Below are 21,381 nucleotides of genomic sequence, written 5' to 3'. Positions count from 1 at the left end.
TTGATTGTACAGTTACATAAAAGAATTACTGAAATCCACCAGCTGTAAAAACAATATATATATATATATATATATATATATATATATATATATATATATATATATATATATATATATATATATATATATACTGCTTAAGAAATATTAGTTCTTTGAATAGCAAAACTAGGCTTTATACTAAAACTCATTTAATAGATCAAATATATGCTTTTATAAGTCCTATAAAGATTCTATTTCAATAGAAATCCTCCCTGCAGGGGTCAGTACATTCAAATATAACCACTTTTTAAATTCCTTCGATTTTCTTTTAGAATATATCATTAACTGCCCTGATCAACACCCACCCTTAAGAGAAAAACATCACTGAACATCAAAGTTCAATAAAAAAAAGACTTTTCCCATTTAATTAAAAATCCAACATCATAATTATTTCTTCTGCTGGCTTTTGGAGGAGACTTCAGCTGTTTTGTCTACATCCTGCGTTTCTGCATCAGAAAAGACAAATGTGAGTTAAGAGAGTTTAAAGGACACACAACAGCAACAAATGCAACATTGCAACCATTTACACTGCAGTAAATGTTAATTCTGACTCAATGTTTTGCTTGTACATAGGAAGCAATCTTTTCAAAACCAAACACACTTTATTACTGCCAATCATTCTGTGTACATAAGAAATAATACATACACTCTTTGCAGCAATTTATTGATTATATACACAGTACAGACCAAAAGTTTGGACACACCTTCTCATTCAAAGAGTTTTCTTTATTTTCATGACTATGAAAATTGTAGATCCACACTGAAGGCATCAAAACTATGAATTAACACTTGTGGAATTATATACTTAACAAAAAAAGTGTGGGCTGCACAGTGGTACAGTGGGTAGCTCTGTTGCCTTGCAGCAAGAAGGTTTTGGGTTCAAATCCAATGCTGGGACTTTCTGCATGGAGTTTGCATGTTCTCCCTGTGCATGTGCAGGTTCTCTCTGGGTACTCTGGCTTCCTCCCACTGTCCAAAAACATGACTGTTAAACTGGCTTAAACTGGCTTCTCTAAATTAGGTGTGAGTGTGTGCGTGAATGGTTGTTTGTCCTGTTTGTTTCTGTGATGCCCTGCGACAGACTGGCGACCTGTCCAGGGTGTACCACACCTGGTGAATGCTAGAGATAGGCCTCTCACGATCCCATGAGTGATTAAGCGGTTCAGAAAATGGATGGATTGACAAAAAAGTGTGAAACAACTGAAAATATGTCCTATATTCTAGGTTCTTCAAAGTAGCCACCTTTTGCTTTGATTACTGCTTCGCACACTCTTGGCATTCTCTTGATGACTTTCAAGAGGTAGTCACCTGAAACGGTCTTCCAACAGTCTTGAAGGAGTTCCCAGAGATGCTTAGCACTTGTTGGCCCTTTTGCCTTCACTCTGCAGTCGAGCTCACCCTAAACCATCTTAATTGGGTTCAGGTCCGGTGATTGTGGAGGCCAGGTCATCTGGCGCAGCACCCTATCACTCTCCTTCTTGGTCAAATAGCCCTTACACAGCCTGGAGGTCTGTTGAAAAATAAATGATGGTCCAACTAATAACAAACCGGATGGAATAGCACGCCGCTGCAAGATGGTGTGGTAGCCATGCTGGTTCAGTATGCCTTCAATTTTGAATAAATCCCCAACAGTGTCACCAGCAAAGCACCCCCCACACCATCACACCTCCTCCTCCACGCTTCACGGTGGGAACCAGGCATGTAGAGTCCATCCGTTCACCTTTTCAGCGTCGCACAAAGACACAATGGTTGGAACCAAAGATCTCAAATTTGTACTCATCAGACCAAAGCAGAGATTTCCACTGGTCTAATGTCCATTCCTTGTGTTCTTTAGCCCAAGCAAGTCTCTTCTGCTTGTTGCCTGTCCTTAGCAGTGGTTTCCTAGCAGCTATTTTACCATGAAGGCCTGATTCACACAGTCTCCTCTTAACAGTTGTTCTAGAAATGTGTCTGCTGCTAGAACTCTATGTGGCATTGACCTGGTCTCTAATCTGAGCTTTTTCTGAGGCTGGTGACTCGGATGAACTTATCCTCCGCAGCAGAGGTGACTCTTGGTCTTCCTTTCCTGGGGCGGTCCTCATGTGAGCCAGTTTCTTTGTAGCGCTTGATGTTTTTTGCGACTGCACTTGGGGACACTTTCAAAGTTTTCCCAATTTTTCGGACTGACTGACCTTCATTTCTTAAAGTAATGATGGCCACTCGTTTTTCTTTACTTAGCTGCTTTTTTCTTGCCATAATACAAATTCTAACAGTCTATTCAGTAGGACTATCAGCTGTGTATCCACCTGACTTCTGCAAAACACAACTGATGGTCCCAACCCCATTTATAAGGCAAGAAATCCCACTTATTAAACCTGACAGGGGACACCTGTGAAGTGAAAACCATTTCAGGTGACTACCTATTGAAGCTCATCAAGAGAATGCCAAAAGTATGCGAAGCAGTAATCAAAGCAAAAGGTGGCTACTATTAAGAACCTAGAATATAAGACATATTTTCAGTTGTTTCACACTTAGTTGTTAAGTATATAATTCCACATGTGTTGATTCATAATTTTGATGCCTTCAGCTTCAACTGCCATAGTCATGAAAATAAAGAAAACTCTTTGAATGAGAAGGTGTCTACTATTTTTCATTTTGGTCTGTACTATATATATATATATATATATATATATATATATATATATATATATATATATATATATATATATATATATATATATATATATATATATATATATGTATGTGTGTGTGTGTGTGTGTGTGTGTGTGTATGTGTGTTTCAGGTCCTATCTGCTCATTAAACCTGTATTCTACATTAAAATACTTCAAACCAATTTTGAAAATTTGCTACATTTGTTCCCTCCACCCCTTTATTGGAATGTAACAGCTATTAATAATGACAAATTGTCACCCTTTTTTGGAGTCACATCCAGCTGCCATGTGCAACAGAGCATTAGTTAATAAATATTTAAAAAAAGAACATATGATGTCCAACTTTTTTTGATGATTTTTGAATATGAACCAAACCTTTACATATTGAAATAAACGCAATTTATAAAATTATGGAATCTGCCAATTCAGCTAAAACAGAAACAACTCCTATCATACAATATACACCAATAAAAAGTACATATTTCATCTTGGCTGCCTTAAAATAGCTAATGATCACCAATGATCTGTTGTTTTCAAATGCAACCTAAATACCTTTGCTTTTGGCTGTTCTTCGGTCTTGTTCGACAATTTCTGACATTTGCTCCTGAAATCGCCTCCATCAAAATAGTCCTTGGCAGCCTTCAGAATCTCAACATCAGTCCCCTTGTAGTAGATTCTGATTGTTTTCTCAGCAAATGTTTCTGGAAGAAGGTGAGAGACCTAAAAAGGATGAAAGTATGTAGTTCTAATATAAATGATGAAAATTTCAAACTTTGACGTAAAAAACCAAAAACAAAACAAAAACAAATGAACAAAACAAAACCAAAGCAGATTCAGCATCTAAAAATTAAAAATTAAATTAAAAGAGTTTTGCAATCTTGTTTCATTCTTACTTCTTGTCGGGTCAATAGGATGGCATCATTTGGCTTTTTCTTTCGGTAGAAATGCACATGCTGTATTGGGTCTTCTTTCCCCATCCCATAGTCTAGTTTAATTACCTAAATAAGAATAATATTTAGGTCAACAAGATGCACAAAAGACACTACCTCAGACTGAATTGCAAATTGGGAAGCAATTTACATCAATCAAAAAGTGCTCCTCTTGTTGATATTCTTCAGGGAGTTGAGCTCTGATGGCCTCCTAGTGAATAAGAAGTGGAAGATTCAAAATGTAATCTGATATCAGGGAACAGATTTCTCCATCTTGATGCCAACAAGATTGAAGCTCAATCATCTTAAATGTACCCAACAATATATCTGTCGCAAATTTGTTTTTTGATCAATTAAAAACTTTAATATCGTAAACATTTTATTATTTATTTAAGGATTTTTGCAGCAAATTTGCTTCACAAGTATGTATTCCCTCCCAGATACTGAAAAAAGTTCTTAGAAAACTATAATTTTTGATTAGCAATATTTAGCAGAGATCTCAGGTGTCTACACCGTTTTCAAACTGTGGGAAAACTGTGTGGACATAGTAGACTTAAATTATACAAAGTAATTATCCCATCTGTTCACTCATTAAATGTGTCTGATTTTTTTTTTTTTTTTTTTTTTTTTTTTTTTTACAAAAGTCGTATTTTTATTGCTGTCAGACTGATGTGTATATGTGCTTTGAAGCTTAAATTCACCATGTGACTTCATACAGGTATTTTATTGGTCTGGTATCTAATCATATTTTTTTGATGACCAATCGCCGTTGGATCCCAGGGAGAACAAAATCTTTTTTTTTTTTTATATTGTAGCGACCCAAAAGGCCCTCCTGAGAGACACTGTAGTTTTATGAGGCTTGGGTTATCATGGAACTGTTTATTTGTGTTGTTCCTTTCCTTTCTGTTTATTGGTGTAGGGGTGCTGGAGGGGCCAAGTTAGACAGAAACAGCTCTACACCATGAGTTAAGTGTCTTTTCTTGATCTCCTCCATTTGTTCTGTGATCAACGTATTAAAATCTCATTTTAAATATTTAGCTGTTGCTCTAGCACAGGGGTTCCGCGCACCCAATTCCATGTCCTAGCCGGGTTGATGCACCCCCAAGATAAAAAAAAATAAAAATAAAATATATATATATATATATATATATATATATATATATATATATATATATATATATATATATATATATATATATATATATATATATATAAAACGGTTGCAGTTACAACTCAAATGTCGTAACGAAGCTTCTAAATCTGAGTCTGACGCACAATTTACGCTGCAAAATACAAACACCAAGTAGTTTGATTTGTGTCCGGTGATGAGCAAGTGAGCGAGAGAGAACTGGTGAAGCAGCACAGAGTAACAATAACTCTAGCGTTCCATAAAGATGTTATTAATCAGAATTTTTTCTGATTGTTTCACATGGTTACCTTCAGCAGGTAAACACGCTCACAGCAACACACCTCGGCTCCCCCAGCCTGTTTCTGTCTGAATATGCGATAAAACTACCTTTTTAAAATTAACTGCACGGTACAGTCTGCACCTGTCTGAATTGCAATAAAAAGTATTTTAGATCTGTGTGTGGGCATAATCAAGAAATCACGTCTGTACTAATCCCCCCCAGCGTAGTGACATACCGCGTGAGTGTTTGTCACTGCTTTAAAGTCACAGCACCATGAGCAGTAGTGCTGTTTGTAGGCGCTGCGTGATCCATAGAGAGACCGAGTCACTCAATTTAATCTCGTAAATAAATCTTTTGGCCCGAATTAAATGTTTTCTCTGCTGACGTAAACGACGTAAAGCCAGGAGAGAGGAAGAGACAATTTCTGATTCTCGCTCGTTTTCTTCTCCCGAATCTGTTGCGATTTTCTCCTCTGTTGCCTTCAATTCCGCTCTCACTTTCTTCCTCTCCTCTTTAATGACTAACTTTCACCTTAGATGTCTCACCTGTTTCCCTGATTTCAGCCAATTGAGCATATTTGCGAGAATGAATAAAGCAGAGACCACAAGCCATGTGCGTATGTACAGCACAATGCAGATTTTTCATCTTAAAATGAAGCGTAGAAGAAGATTTCTTCTAAATAAATACATTTCCCTGTTAATAATGTAAGATTCAGTCATGGCACCCAAGCACCAGACCAAGGTTTTGCTGCTAACATTTTATTTCAGGACGAACAGAACGGGACAGCTTTCACTCCGCCAGTGCCCCGATTCACGACTCCTCTCTCCAGATCAGGGGAGAGGAGGAATCTGATTTAAAGGAACAGTAAGTGTGCAACAGCATTTAGCAATAAAGTCTAATAAGGAGCCCTTCCCTGGGCTGCCACCTTACCATGGTGGAGGGGTTTAAGTGTCCCAATGATCCTAGGAGCAATGCTGTCAGGGGCTTTAAGCCCCTAGTAGGGTCATCCAAGGCAGACAGGTCCTAGGACTCGTTTCCGGTGAGAGTTGGACTCCGCCAAGGTTGCCCTTTGTCACTGACAGAATTTTTAGGCGCAGCCAAGGTGTTGAGGGGATCCGTTTTGGTGGCCTTAGGATTGCGTCTCTGCTATTCGCGGCTGACGTGGTCCTATTGGCTTCATCAGGGCGTGATCTACAGCTCTCACTGGAGCGGTTCGCAGCCGAGTGCGAAGCGGCCGGGATGAAAATCAGTGCCTCCAAATCCGAGACCATGGTCTTGAACCGGAAAAGGGTAGAGTGCCTTCTCCGGGTTGGGGAGGATGTCCTGCCCCTAGTGGAGGAGTTCAAGTATCTTGGGGTCTTGTTCACGAATGAGGGGAAGATGGAGCGGGAGATCGACAGGCGGATTGGTGCAGTGTCTGCTGTGAAGCGGGCGCTGTACAGATCCGTTGTGGTGAAGAGAGAGCTGAGCCAAAAGGCGAAGCTCTCGATTTACCGGTCGATCTACGTTCCTACCCTCATCTATGGCCACGAGCTTTGGGTCGTGACCGAAAGAACGAGATCCCGGATACAAGCGGCTGAAATGAGTTTTCTCCGTAGTGTGTCTGGGCTCTCCCTTAGAGATAGGGTGAGGAGCTCAGTCATCCGGGGAGGACTCAGAGTAGAGCCGCTGCTCCTCCACGTCGAGAGGAGCCAGTTGAGGTGGCTCGGGCATCTGGTCAGGATGCCTCCTGGACGCCTCCCTGGTGAGGTGTCCCACCGGGAGGAGGCCCAGGGGAAGACCCAGGACACGCTGGAGGGACTATGTCTCCCGGCTGGCCTGGGAACGCCTTGGGATTCCTCCGGAGGAGCTGGCCCAAGTGGCCGGGGAGAGGGACGTCTGGGCCTCCCTACTGAAGCTGCTACCCCCGCGACCCGACCCCGGATAAGCGGAGGAAGACGGACAGACGGACAGTCTAATAAGGATAATAATAATAATAATAATAATAATAATAATAATAATAATAATAATAATAATAATAATAAATTTTAATCCAAGCGCCTTTCAAAACACTCAAGGTCACTGTACAAATAAAAACAATAAATGGTAAAAGCAATGTCGTCATAATTAAAAGAAACAACACAAACTACACACATGAAAGTAATATAAAATCATAATGAAAAGGCAATCTTGAACATGTGGTTTTTGAGTTTTGATTTGAACAAGGGTAAAGACTGTATTGCAGATGTCAGGGGGGAGAGAATTCCACAGTGTGGGCGCAGAACGAGAAAAAGCTCTGCTCCCCATGGTGCTAAGACGGGCTGAAGGAACAACTAAGTGAGTGGTAAGAATACATTTTTATTTATTGATTAAATTTACAGTTTTTAAGCTTTACAAAAGAAGTGCTTATTTACACATCTTTATTGTGTGTGTGTGTGTGTGTGTGGGGGGGGAAACACAGTCAAACGCCATTACAGTTTTCGCGCCTCACACACCCCCTAGTGGCAGCTCGCGCACCACTTTGGGAATCCCTGCTCTAGCAGATATTCCTTGAGCAACAGCTGAAGTGCAAACAAAGCTGAAGCATGTCTTCTCTTGGTCTCATCCTCATGGGTCGCCATAGTATTTTAACTTGACTGTAACTGTGTCTCATTACAAGATTCAAGATACGCTCAGGTAAGTTTCTTAAAAAAATATAGATTTAAGAAATGCCTGAATAAAACTTTACCACTATTGTTTCCCATTGACCTAATTTATTTACCTTTTATTGTCCGTTTCATTAAATCTTTTTTAAGCATGGATCTACTAAACTTACTGTGGATTTGTTTGTGTTAACACAAATCTTTGTAGTTGTAGATTTTGTAGAAAAACAAATGCTTACCGTTGTTATTTCTAAATTTGTGGTGTGAAATTCCCCTACACACTTGTAGAGGTTGCGGCGATGTATTCTGGCCAGTAAATCCTTTGCCTGTTTAAGGTCCTTCAAGCGTTTAGGATTAAATTGCGGTTCCTTTTGAAGGCCCCGAGACATCAGGTTGGTCCCCGAGACATCAGGTTGGTTCCCTGAGACATCAGGATTAGAGTCCTCTGAGACATCAGGGTGGTTCAGTATCTGTTCAAATACATCATCTACAGGGAAACCGGAAAACCAGGAAAAGAACAAAGCTAAATTAAAACACAAAATCCTTGAAGTATTTAGTCACTTAAGCGTAAACATTTACAATAAATAAATATAGATTAATCCAAAAGATTGATGTAATTATAAATAGATAAATATGACAACTAATTTAGCAGCAGGTGTTCTAGAGTAGGAGAAAGTCCTTTTCATGATGTGCATATTGCTGTGTAACTGAATCATTAATTGGAATAGTCGTGTTAAAAATAATGTTGTTCAAAGCATGATGTCATTGATTTTGTAAAAAGGAAAAACAAGACAGATGTTCAGCATGAAGCTTTTCTTTACAACGAAGCTAATGCTGCACATGCTGGTTATGGAGCATTTTTCTCCTAAAACCTGGGAAAAGTAAGCAGCTCCAAATGTTGGTCAGAGGAACAGTGTATTTTAAAGAGCTAATAGGAGATGGCTGAGGATAAATGTTCTCAAATTATCTGAAATTTTCTAAAATAGAAACCAGAACTAAACAAATGTACAAGTAAACAGGAAAGTACAATTAAAATATATCAAATAATAGCCAAAAGTACCACTGCTTGGCTCCAGGGTGACCAAAGACCACCTAGAGTTACTATTAGAAAACACCAAGCTTTCAGCAAGCAGCCACCTCTAAAGTCCCAATGTTGAAAAATAAGAAGAACTCAAGAGGATAACATTTACCCAAAAACATATTAAATGCCTTAAGAAGACGTTATGTAACATTTTATGGACAAAGTGAGATGGTTCTTCTGGGTATAGGGGCAGCAGCCACTTTATTGGAAGAGTCCCAAACACTGAATTTAAGCCTCGGTACTCCGTGGTAACTTAGAAATCATCCTATGGAGTTATTAATAATGTTGTTATGTTGAACCTATTTATCACTTTTCATGAATTACTGATCAGTTTACCATTTGAGCTGGTCATGCTGCATTATGTCAAAGAGGAAATGCTGACCCTGAACACACCAATAATTAAACATGATCTTAATTCCAGACAAACAGAATTAATGTTATGAAGTGATCAGCCCAATTCCTGGACAAATATCCAGTTTCTGAAGTAAAACTAAAACCAGAGGAAGTGTGGAATGTGGTCCAAATGTTGTAGGGTGAAATAACCGTTCACAAGTGCCATAAGTTGGACGGCTCCTTTGCAGTACAGATGTAAAGTAGCTCCCCAAAAACATTGGTTATACAAATAAATAGTGTAAAACTCAATGATTCATAGGAAAAACAAATCTTTTTCAGTTTATACATGTTTTGAAGTTGTAAAGAGAAAATGCAGACAATACTACTTTACGCTTTAAATTTTTTCACTTTTTACATTACGCACACATCATTTCTGTTTAAGAATTAAGAATCCTTTATTGTCACAATGTGTTACCATGGTGACATTACCTATGAGAAAGACACCAGCTTACGATGTACAGAAAAAAAAAACTTAAAGAAAAACAAGTAACATGAAAAGCAAGCACCTGCTATGTTATGTTACAGTTATGTTGTAACCTTTAGGGTGATTATGCTTTGAGCTGCATCCATTCATCTTTGTGATCAAATACATCTTTTCAGCCGAACTAAAACAGGCAAAAAAATTTAGGGTAAAATATGGTGAGGAATATGAGTTAATAATTTCAAAGCTATCTGCCAGTGGGATAAAAATCTATTTTGTTAGTCCAGCAACAACATAATTAACTATTAGATGAATATCCATCTAACTTAAGATTAGTTGTAGTATTCCCTTCTACTTACAAAATAAATAGGTTCCAAATTTTAAAAAGGTTTAAATAATTGTATATTTTGTCATGTTTGTATTAAAGTGATAAGCCAATAAGCAGGGGCGGTTCTAGAACAAATTTACCAGGGGGGCCAAGGTGGGGCCAGTGTTTTTTCACAGGGGCACATAACAAAAAAAATTAAAAACAATAAAACGGCAATATTTAACTGTGTAATAATATTAAGTGAGTCACTTGTGGCTCTGGAACTGCAGGTTTCAGACCCCTGATCTAGCAGTTGAAAACTTTGCCCCCTGCTCAATACGGCTAAAGCTAAATGTGAAACATCTTAAGTTTTAAATTCTTTTTGGAGTAAAGCTGTATAGGTAAAAAATAATATTGGTCAAAGTGACCAATCAGTTATGGTTTCTTTGCCATTGCAAATAATTATGAGAAGTTTATTTAACATCATGCTTTTAGTACAGGGGCCATAACAGGGGCCAGGGCCATTTCTACAGGGGCATGGGCCCCTGTTGGCCCCTGTCTAGAACCGCCCCTGCCAATAAGGATGTTCTTGTGTAGAGTAAAAACAGAAGAATATCTGAATGGCCACTGATGAAATCCCAATTTTAAGTGTTATAAAAGATTAATGATGTATAAAATCTGATTACAAAAAATGATGATGGGCAAAAAAATAAAATAAAAAATAATTTATAATTCAATCATAAAACAATGAAATTGTTAAAAGGATTTTGAGCACAAGAAAAGTTTTAAAAAATCCTAGAAAAAACCCTGACAAGTATTTGTGCACTAAATAGTATTTTTACTGCAAACTACATCCCCCTACTACTACTACAATGTAGTACATTTTTATTTAAACTAACACGTTTACAAGTGCTTTAAGTTAAGTTGTAATCAGAAAATCATTTTTCTCTAAAGTCATTTGAATGTCCTGTTTATTACTAACCTGTCAGCTTGGTGTAGGCCTCCATGTCATCTTTAGCTTCGTACAGATTCAACATTTTCCCTCCAGAGGCTCTGATCTTAATATGTTTATATGCTTTCAAAAAGGCATCTGTGATCCTAGAAAAACAAAGACCAGTTTAGTAATTTTTTGATCATCCCACCACAATATCTCATGTTAAAGCATAAACTACAGCTGCTGTGCTGCTGCAGTGTGATGAGTGACTTACATCCACTCTACGGCATTTGTCACTTTGTGCTGGTAGGCTCTTTTGTGCAGACAGAACCTCGTGTAGAACATGTCGTACAGATTGAACACTTCCTGTCGAAAAGTAACATTAAATCTGGTGAACAATCTTCGAAGTGGACACATTTTTTAAAGTCCACAAAAAGTGAAAAATTGAGTAACCAAATCAAACCTTGTCTCTGAAACAGATCTCCGTCCTCCCTTCCACCTCACACACCCTGGCGCATAATATTAAGCGGCGATAGTCAAAGCCGTTCTTTATACCCAAATAATGGCAGTCTCTGAGATATAGCAGAGGAAAATATGTAAAAAGATAAATTATTGTCATTTATGAAGAGTTTGAAAGAGGGAATTGGAACAAAATTCTTGAAACTAAGCTTCACCTGGCAAAATAATCCCACTTATCCACATCGATTTCGTTCCTTTTATTGGCCACGATTTCATAGAGGAAGGACTTGTCCTCATCATGACCTTCGGCGAGCTATATAGAGGTGGGGAAATTTTGTAAAATTTGCTTAACATTTTTACCATACTAAAACTGCAAACTATTATGCGTTATTATTAACACAAATTGTCTGATATAAGTTTCTGATATCATGTTTTCAGTGCAGAAATACAAAAAAAGTTTGGTTCTCTTTTTCTAAAAGCAGTGTTCTAAAATTTAAAGGGCTTTTCTTGTGGAATAAACTAATTAAAATTAATATTTTATTAGACTGAGTTTAATTATCATTGCTTTCACTTTCAATATGAATTCCTCCTTATTAAAAGACAATTTGTTGTTGATACTTCAACAAATATAATCAAAGGTTTAGTACAAATTCTTGCTGCAGTCTAATAAAATTGTGCTATAATGGAGAAAGAGTTACTATGAAAACCAAAGAAAGGTTAGTAGATAGTGTTACTTTGTTACATTTATGAACCAATTAAACCCAATTCTATAGACACATTTTAACAGGACAGATTGGTACCTTGTATTTTTCTTTTGCATATTCTGGTTTGATTAGTTTCTTTATAAAGTCCAGGTTGTTGAGCTGGTCCGGTTTCTTGCCCTGGTCCTTGGGCAGTTCTAGCTTTGGCTTCTTGATCTTCTTCCCTGGATCATCATCTTCTTCATACTCGAGGCCTGCTGCTTTTATGTCAACCTCCAACTTATTGACCTTCACCAGGTGGTCAAACATGTCTAAGGAGGCAGTCTCATGCTACAAGATGCATAAAATCATTTGATATCAAAACAGGGACTGACACATATTAAAAATGAAACTATTAATTAATGAGGATATCTTTAATCAGAATTAATAGAAAATTGTTGTAAATGTGTATTTTTTTACTCATGTTTGGCAGAAAGCAGATCTGTGCTCAGATCCTGCATAATATATATAGGTATAACAACTGCTAGAAGAAGGGAATTCTGCAATTCAATTAAGTTCTGTAGCTGAAATATTTAGTTTACATCTGATTGAGTTGAACCTCAATCAGATATGAACTAAATGTTTCTCTGTTCTTGTCATGTGTAAATCAGTCTAAGGAGCCCTTTCATTCTCACTGAGAATAAAATGGTGATGAATCAGAAGATTAAATCCTAACAAGTCAGGTGTGATGATTCCTAAGGTGGAGACCATCACAAATAAATACTTGCGTAAAAGTGTGCAGATTTGTGAAACGATGGCAGCCTTGGCATTACTGGAGGACATTATCAATGGAAGAATGTAGAGGTTGTGTGTTTTCAGAGGTCCTACTGACTTCCTGCTACATAATGATGATGATATTAGCTTATTGGATCAGATTCCCCCTGCGATAGACTGGCGACCTCTCCAAGGTGTACCATGCCTCTCGCCTGTTGACAGCTGGAGATCGGCACCAGCCCCCTTCGCGACCCCAACAGGGATAAGCGTGTTAGAAAATGGATGGATTGATCAGATTCCCCAGAGCAATTATTTTTGAACTGGTCCCAGTGGGAAACTAGAAGGAACCGTGCGTCACTTGTCGTTTGCAACAATAGTTTTTCAGAGGGAGCTGATCGACAGGCCTATAAGTCATACCTGAGCTCCTCTATATGCTGTTCAGATACAGTCCACTAAACTGTGGCTCTCATTTGCAGCGAGAAGCCGATTTTATCATGTCATAAGAACTATGACTGCACTCATACCACTATAAGAATGCAAAGAGTGAAGGTTGGTGAGAAACAGAAAAAAATGAAGATAATTCTTACCTTCCATTTATCCTCTATTTCATGTACAAATTTCCCATCGTACAAATGTGAAAATGGTCCATGTCCTGAAATGGGAGGAAAACAGTCACTAAGAATTTGTAATTTGTTCCAACTTGATAATAATAGATATTTTAAAGGGTTTATTCTAATCTGGTAACATTATTAGCTGTCAGTGGTGGTTTCTGGTATGGGGCCACATCAGCAGTTGCCAGGAGCAGCATCAGAAAAAGAGGCTACATGAGCACCAGATAAGATAATTTACCTTTCATCGGTGCCCTAAACAAGTTTTATACTGATTTTAGGCAAATGCACTGATATAGGCTACCTTTGCTGCTGAGAATAAGAAGACCACATTGAGTACTATCAGCATGACAGCAATAAATGTTTATTACTCCCAAAACGTTATACTTGATGTAATTTAAATAGTTTAGGAGCAGACATAGGGGTATGCTCATAGTTTAATTTATGCAAGCACTGCCACTGTTGGCTACTTTTTTATGTTCATGTATTTGGCAATGCTGACTGTACCTAAGACATGGGGAAAAAAAGTCTCCAACAATGTAACAGTAAGCCGTTTAAGACTTTGGGAGTAGTTGAGTTTAAAGTTGAAAAAGCTGTTTGTTTAAATACACATTTGTTGAAAACAGGTTTAACATACTGTGATTAAATCTCAATTTGGTTAATTTCCTTTAATTTCCCAGTTTAGAGATTACTTCTAAAAACTAACCATGTAAATATACAAATAGAAAGTCAGAGCAGCTTCTGCATCGTACAATGTAAAATCTTTGTTCTCTAGCATTAAAAAAAAGCACAATTTCTTAATTAGGAATAAAAAGAAGTAAAATAAAACTATATTAACATCAGAATCTGCTTGATTCTGATTTTGAAATATGTTGTTCAGCATTTTCTGTTTAGGCACAACTCACCCAGGTCATGGCAGAGTCCAGCAATCTGCACACAAAGTTTTTCAGCAGGAGTGATTTTGAGTTCTCGCTGGTTCTCCATCAGAGCCTGAACAAGTTCTCCAGCCAAATAAGCAACCCTTTATAATGACAAAAACAACACAACTTAATTTACATACATGATGAATCCAAATTACAGTTTTTGGTCTAATATTGCAACAGATGATCTATAAAGCAAAAGATATAAATATATATTTTACCCAATGCTGTGTTCAAAGCGGCTGTGGGTTGCTCCAGGGTAAACATAAGAAGTCCCTCCAAGCTGCTTTATGTTTCTAAGTCGCTGAAACTGAGGCGTGTCGATGATCTTGACGAGTAGCGGATCCATCTTCACAAGGCCGTGGATGGGATCATTAAACACCTGATATATGAAAAAAAAGGGAAATCAAGAAGGACAAACAGATCCCAAATGACAACGTTAATGGATAAAAATAGGTTTTACTCTCTCTGTGCATTGTTAATCCTTTTTTATGGTTTAATAATCTTTTAAAAAAGCAGAATGCAGGTACACTCACAAAACAAGAGTTTCAAACTAATTAAAACAAAAATAAAAATGTGTGAGAGCAGTTTTTTAAGGTTTTAAATATAAAACAATTTAAAAACCGCAAAGAGTAAAGAAAAAATAGATTTTTGTTCTTTAAAAAAGTAAAAATAAAATCCATTTCCACACATTTTCAGGGCAGTGCTATTTTATTTTACAACCCATTGCATTTCTTTTTATGACATTTCTTTACAACCTTTTTAGTGCTGTTAATTGCAAACAAAGTGCTTTTTAGTTTGTGTTTTCTGTTTACATTATCCTAAAGACAGTCATATATTATCTGTATAACTTTAAAAGTTTGCTTTTAGGGGAGTCACCTTATAGTCACGACGGGAGGTTTTTGTTTTGTCTGCTGTGCTCTGCGGTGCTGCCATTTCTCAAAACTTCCTGATGATCTCCAGGTTCTGCAGGTTCCACCAAGAAGCCTGAAATGAAGAATCACATGATTTTAATAAAAAATATTGTTCAAAACAGTGAAATGAAAATAAAATGAACTTTCTTTGTGAGACTTCGAAACATTTCTTCGAGAAGGACACAGGAAAAAATGTTTCCCTTTTATTTCTTATATTATTTAGAGAAAAACAACAAACATACACTATGATATTCTTTAAGGATCAGCCAAGTATCTTCTGTTTCACAACAGTAGCTGCCTACTTACTGTATCTGTCACTATGGGACTTTATACTGGAAACCCAACCCTCTCTGGGCAGATCACACTTGTAAAAGCAACGCCTCCCACCTATTCGTTGCCTTTTGGATCTTTGATTTGTCATATATTTAAATACTATTTACTATATGTATCATATATTAAGTTTTCTAATAGTCTTTATATCAATGTAGAATGGTCAAATACATACATTACAAATGTAGTATGTATTAAATGCATTAAAGCAGACTGGCTCCCACAGAATACATAATCCACATTTCATGGACAGAGAACATTCCACAGTCAAGAGTTTTCGTTTACAAATACTACTTATCGGGGCTTATTTTTCCTGCAAATGCGGATATGTTATTGTTTATTTTATTGTATTGCAGTACTGCTACTAAATAATAAAAATAAAATTAATTAATTTTCTGGGGTTCCCCTGCCCGCACTGAACCTCTTCTGCCTTTGCTCCTGGTGTTGTAAGTTTGGAGTGGTGGATTATTGTCCATCGGAGGGGTGAGTGGAGAAAGGAGTAGGAGGGTATTCAGGGTGGGTCAGAGTAGACGGATTCGACCTTGGTTACTAAACAGGTTTAGCTTACCTGGTCTAATGTAAGATTAAAATAATGTGCGCATAGGTACCTAAAACAGGCCTTACTTAATTAGATGAACCCTAAATTGTCGATAAAAGCTAAACTTTTGATCTTGTGTGTTAAACCTCTATGAAGCATTCATGTTGATTTGTACTAAAAGTTCCAGCACTGCCCGGTCCCAACACGGGAACCCTTTGGGTCCCACTTTACGAGTTTACTGAAATTGTTCCTCTGTGTTTTGTTCATATTTTCATATAATGGATCATCTTGTTTTGTCTTGATGCTGATGATGCCATCATCAAAAAAAAAAAAAGAGAGGAATGTTATAAGAATTATTATTCTCAATAAAAGTGCTGGAACTATATCACTCCACCGGTCTCCTTCTTCAGTAACTCAGGGAAGTTAGTTATCTGTTCAAAACTCCCATAACAAGGTGTCAAATGGTAGGGGTAGCGAGGAGGACTATAAGACTGAGCCTTGTAAGATTGTCTGAACCTAAGCAGGGAAGATGATGGAAACAGAGAGAGCTGTTTGGCTGTTACACCACCTGAACAGTGAAGGAAATGAGCACATAGGTTTTCTTTTGCTAGAAGTATGGTTGGGCTGTATGGTACCTAACATGTTCCAGCATTATGTGGAAATGAAGCCTTTATACAGGCACTCCATGAGTCAGTAGCTCTAACCAGACTGCCTGTTCCAGAGCCCAGTGTGTTTTCAGGTGACGAACTACAGTTTGTAGAGTGGAGCACCAGTTGTAAAGCTCTTACTGAGAGGCGATGCACCATTCCTGTAGACAGGCTATTTTACTTGCAAAAGTACATTTCAGGTAAGGCTAAATTTACTCTAGAAGGATGTTTGTACCGCAAAGATGAGAAAGCTTATGAACAAGCATGGGATAGGCTGAACGCAAGATGTAGGCATTCATTTGTAGTACAGCGGGCCTTCAGAGAGAAACTTAACAGGTGGCCAAAGACAGGTGGGAAAGAGGATGTTAAGCTGAGAGAGTATAGTGATTTTCTTCAGACATGCAGTCATGCCATGCCTTTTATTAAAGGTCAACAAGTTCTAAGTGATTGTGAGGAGAATCAGAAAATGATGACCAAACTTCCAGATTGGATAACTGGACAAGAGTGAAGACTATCCAAGCTTCCAAGAGTTTTCTTCCTTCGTCTCTAAAGAGGCACTAGGGGGTTGTAATCAAGTGTCATATTTGCATGCTCTCAAGCCACCTGCAGAAAATTTTAGAGAAACAAAATGCACAAAAGCTAACACTTGGGTGACTAATGTAAAGGCCTCGAACGTGCAAGTGAAATCAAAGGACAAGCAAAAGGAAAGCGACTTCCCAGCACGAAATTCAAACATAAGCAAATGTATATGTTGTTGAAAGAACCACAGCATTTACAAAAGTCAAAAGCTAACAGAAATGACTGTAGATGATTAGAAAGAGTACGTGTATAAAAACAAACTGTGTTTTGCATGCTTAAAAAAAGGGCCACATATAAAAGGACTGTATAAAAAGAGCCATGTTTGGTATATGCAAAAAGAGTGATCCAACTTCCTTACATCAGGAAAGTTGTTCTGCAGACAAACCTCCTGCACATAACCCCGTTGATGAAAGCACCCCCTCACTATCCTGCTCGGTGGAGTTAGGTGAGAACTGAAGCATGGCAATGATAGTTCCTGTGTGGATCTTAGTGATGAATGCTCCTGACGAGGAAATGTTGGTATATGCTCCGTTAGTTACACTGAGTACCCACACATTTGTATATCAGGAAGTGTGTGAAATGCTGCAAGTGCCAACAGAGCCAGTCAAACTAAAACTTGCCACTGTGGTCAAAAGAGACTCCATTTTGGAAACAAGTACAAGTACAACAAGTACTCAAGATAAGAGGGTTATTTCAGACACAAGTATTGAGCTCCCACCAGCATACACAAGATATTCCATACTGCTAGAGCTGCTCATTTCCCTACATGTAAAAAATGTAAGATAAAACAAAATGGCCACACCTGGTTAATCTAGCTGAAGAGATGGCCTCACTGATGGACTGTGCAGTTGGACTTTTGATAGGCTATGATTGCTCCAGAGCCTTAGCTCCCAGAGAGGTCATCACTGGTGGTGACAATGAACCTTATGCTGTAAGAACTGATTTGGGTTGAAGCATCGTAGGAGGGGCGCCTCAGGTTGTTAGAGCTAGGAATGTGACTGGTTTATATCACCATGTGTGTTAAAGAAGTTCCTGCATTAACCTCTTCTGCTATTATTAAAGTACTTGAGTCTGATTTTGCTGACACAAAACAAGGTGACAGTAAGACATGCCAAGAGGATATCCAGTTCCTTCAGACTCTCAAGGAACTGGATATCCTTCAGACTCTGTTCCTCAGACTCTGAAGGAACTGACAACTCTGAAGGAACTGGCAACATGCCCTTGTCCTTTAAAGCACACGGCATCCTCACTAAGACTTAGAAAGTAGAGCACGTCACCCCAGTTCTAAAGTCCTTACACTGGCTCCCTGTATCTCAGAGAATAGACTTTAAATGCTTCTGTTAGTCTATAAACCCCTGAATGGCTTAAAACCTAAATACATCACAGACTTGTTATCAGTGTATCAACCATCCAGACAACTCAGGTCGTCTGGCTCCAGCCTGCTCTGCATACCCAGAACCAGAACCAAACACGGAGAAGCAGCATTTGTTTCTATGCTCCACTTCTCTGGAACAAACTTCATAAAAACTGTAAGAGTGCTGAAAGCCTGAGTTCCTTTAAATCAAGATTAAAAACATATTTGTTAAGGATTGCCTTTGAGTGTTCTAGTTAAACTGTTTTTACTGAAACATTATTAGTTTAATTTGTAGTCTAACTGTTTTTAATGTTTGCTTTTAGTTTCTATTTTTCCATGTTCTATTTTGTTTCTACATTTTATTCCTGCTTGCTTTTATTCAGTTCTCCCCCCATGTATTTGAATCATGTAAAGCACTTTGCATTGTCTCTGTACTGAAATGTGCTATACAAATAAATTTGCCTTGCCTTGCCTTACACACAACTCCCAAACAACAAAGCTCTTCACTGTAACCAATTTCCTGTAGAATTTACAGTAAATAACAGACAAAAATGTTGTCAAAAGTGATGTAAAGCTGTTGTCCATTACTGTAACAAATTATTACAGTACATTATTGGATGCTCTTTACAGATTATTGCTATATATAAATTAGTTATGTGTTATTTTATATTACAAACAACCATTAATTCTATTTTTAGTTCACAACATTGTCTTGTATTCCATACAAATTACATGTGTTACCTGGCAACTAAATTTGACAGTAAATAGCTGTGTTTTGATAATACATTTAATTACTGAATGTTTTTATAGTTTATATTTATTTAGCATATTAAGCACTGTGATTGCTGATAATCCTAAATATATCAGCACAACATTAGATTATTTTCTGCTGTTAAATAAAACAAGAGTAAGTGCTGCACAAACAAAACCCTTTTATTAGGATTCAATACAGTGAAATGTATTGAAGTTAAGGTGACTTCAACACATCTACATTTTAAACAACCTCAAATAGGCATACAGACTGAGCAAAACTGTTGCAACCACTTATTGTACAGTAACCTATGATACTGTAATGTGTAATAACACAGTCAACCATGTGTAATATGTAAAAACTTACATATTTTGGAACTACTTTTGATCATGAAATCCAGGGTCCCATTGCCCAATTTGGGACAGGCTCAAAGCCATTCAAAGTCCATTAATTGATCGAGAAGGGCAGAAACATGAGGCCTGACCCCGTTGTTCGTCTTCTCGTTTACATTCCTGTTTCTTGGATCGATCCACTTGATTGTCTTGGCGCCAGATGTTGGGATGATCCCAGTGAAGCATCTGAAGTCACAAAATAAGAGAAAACACACCTATTGAAATACATTGTTTACAAGAGACAGTAGAACCAACAGTAGAATCAACTTGTGGAGATAAGCTCATCTCAGTTCCAGTGCCTCAGTTCCAAATGTGCAAAACTGCAAAAACAATATTTGCTTTGATTGCAGATGTGCAAGGCAAGGCAAGGCATTTTATGAGTATAGCCCATTTTTACAAAGTTTTCTCAAAGGAAGAAATGCTTTACATAGCATCATAACAACATCCTCTGCCCTTAGACCCTCACAATGACTGATGAAAAACTCCTGGAAAACCTTTTACCAGGGAAAAAGGAGGGATCCCTCAACCAGGACAGAGAGAAGTGCAATAAAAGTTGTATACGGACAAAACAGTTTATAAGACGGAAAATATAAATATAAATGTTAGTATAAGCGGATGAAACTGAAGCAGAAAGTGGTTTTGAATTGCAATAAAATGGAAATGCAGAGAGTTAAATAAAAATAACACCGACCAAATGGTATAATGAAAAATTTAACAAAATAATATTCTACTAGCATCACCTTCAAGCACATACTTTTGGATTAATTCCAGTGTGCTTGCCGCCTTGTTTAATAATAATAATAATTGAACTTTATTGATCCCACGGTGCAGAAATTTATTTCTGCATTTAACCCATCCCCTTGGGGAGCAGTGGGCTGCCACTGTGTGGTGCCTGGAGAGCAGTCTGGGGTTAAGGATCTTGCTCAGGGACCCAGAGTGGCAGTCTGGGGGAGTTGAACTCAGAACCTCCAGGACCCAAGGACAATGCTTTAACCACTAGGCCACCACTTGCTGAAAAATCCAAGCCAGCCAGGAGTCAAACCTACAATCTTCTGATCCGTATTCAGATGCTGCTGTGATGTGCAAACGCTGCTGTTTGGTAGACCAGGTTGAAAATGTAGTAGCATGCAAAATTTGCTGCCAGTCCAGCCACAATATTCTAGTGGCCCCATGTATTTGAATCATGTAAAGCACTTTGCATTGTCTCTGTACTGAAATGTGCTATACAAATAAATTTGCCTTGCCTTGCCTTACACACAACTGCTGTTTGGTAGACCAGGTTGAAAATGTAGTAGCATGCAAAATTTGCTGCCAGTCCAGCCACAATATTCTAGTGTGGAATCACAACCACTTGACCCTCAATGCTCAGCATCCAACTTGTTGCTGTGTGAACATCACCTAAGAAAGTAAGAAAGCTCAATACATAAGACAATGCGTATGGTGCAGGAGAGCTCACACAACAGAGAATGGCAGATCTACCGTCCAACCAGATTGAGCCCACACCTCTATTCACTTTTTGTGACATTGACTGCTTTGGCCCCTTTTATACCAAACAAGGTTGCAAAGTATGTAAGTGGTATAGCCTCTTGTTTACATGTCCGAGTTCCAAAGCAATTCATCTAAAGATGTTGGAAGACACGACAATTGAT

General features: G+C 37.9%; 1 protein-coding gene across 1 annotated transcript in view; it reads right to left on the bottom strand.

The window, feature by feature from the left end:
• Positions 1 to 412: 412 nt before the first annotated feature.
• LOC110368435 (deoxynucleoside triphosphate triphosphohydrolase SAMHD1-like) overlaps positions 413 to 21,381 on the bottom strand; it is a 122,534-nt gene continuing 101,565 nt past the window's right edge. Inside the window, exon 15 of the mRNA XM_036138655.1 lies at positions 413 to 485. Within this exon, the coding sequence (XP_035994548.1) occupies positions 471 to 485 (15 nt within the window). The 3' untranslated portion in view covers positions 413 to 470. The remainder of the gene's footprint in view (positions 486 to 21,381) is intronic.

Source organism: Fundulus heteroclitus, chromosome 1 (genome assembly GCF_011125445.2).
Source record: "Fundulus heteroclitus isolate FHET01 chromosome 1, MU-UCD_Fhet_4.1, whole genome shotgun sequence".
Classification (NCBI taxonomy): Eukaryota; Metazoa; Chordata; class Actinopteri; order Cyprinodontiformes; family Fundulidae; genus Fundulus; species Fundulus heteroclitus.
The sequence above is the reverse complement of the archived record's forward strand: the minus strand, read 5'-3'. Positions and strand labels throughout refer to the sequence as shown.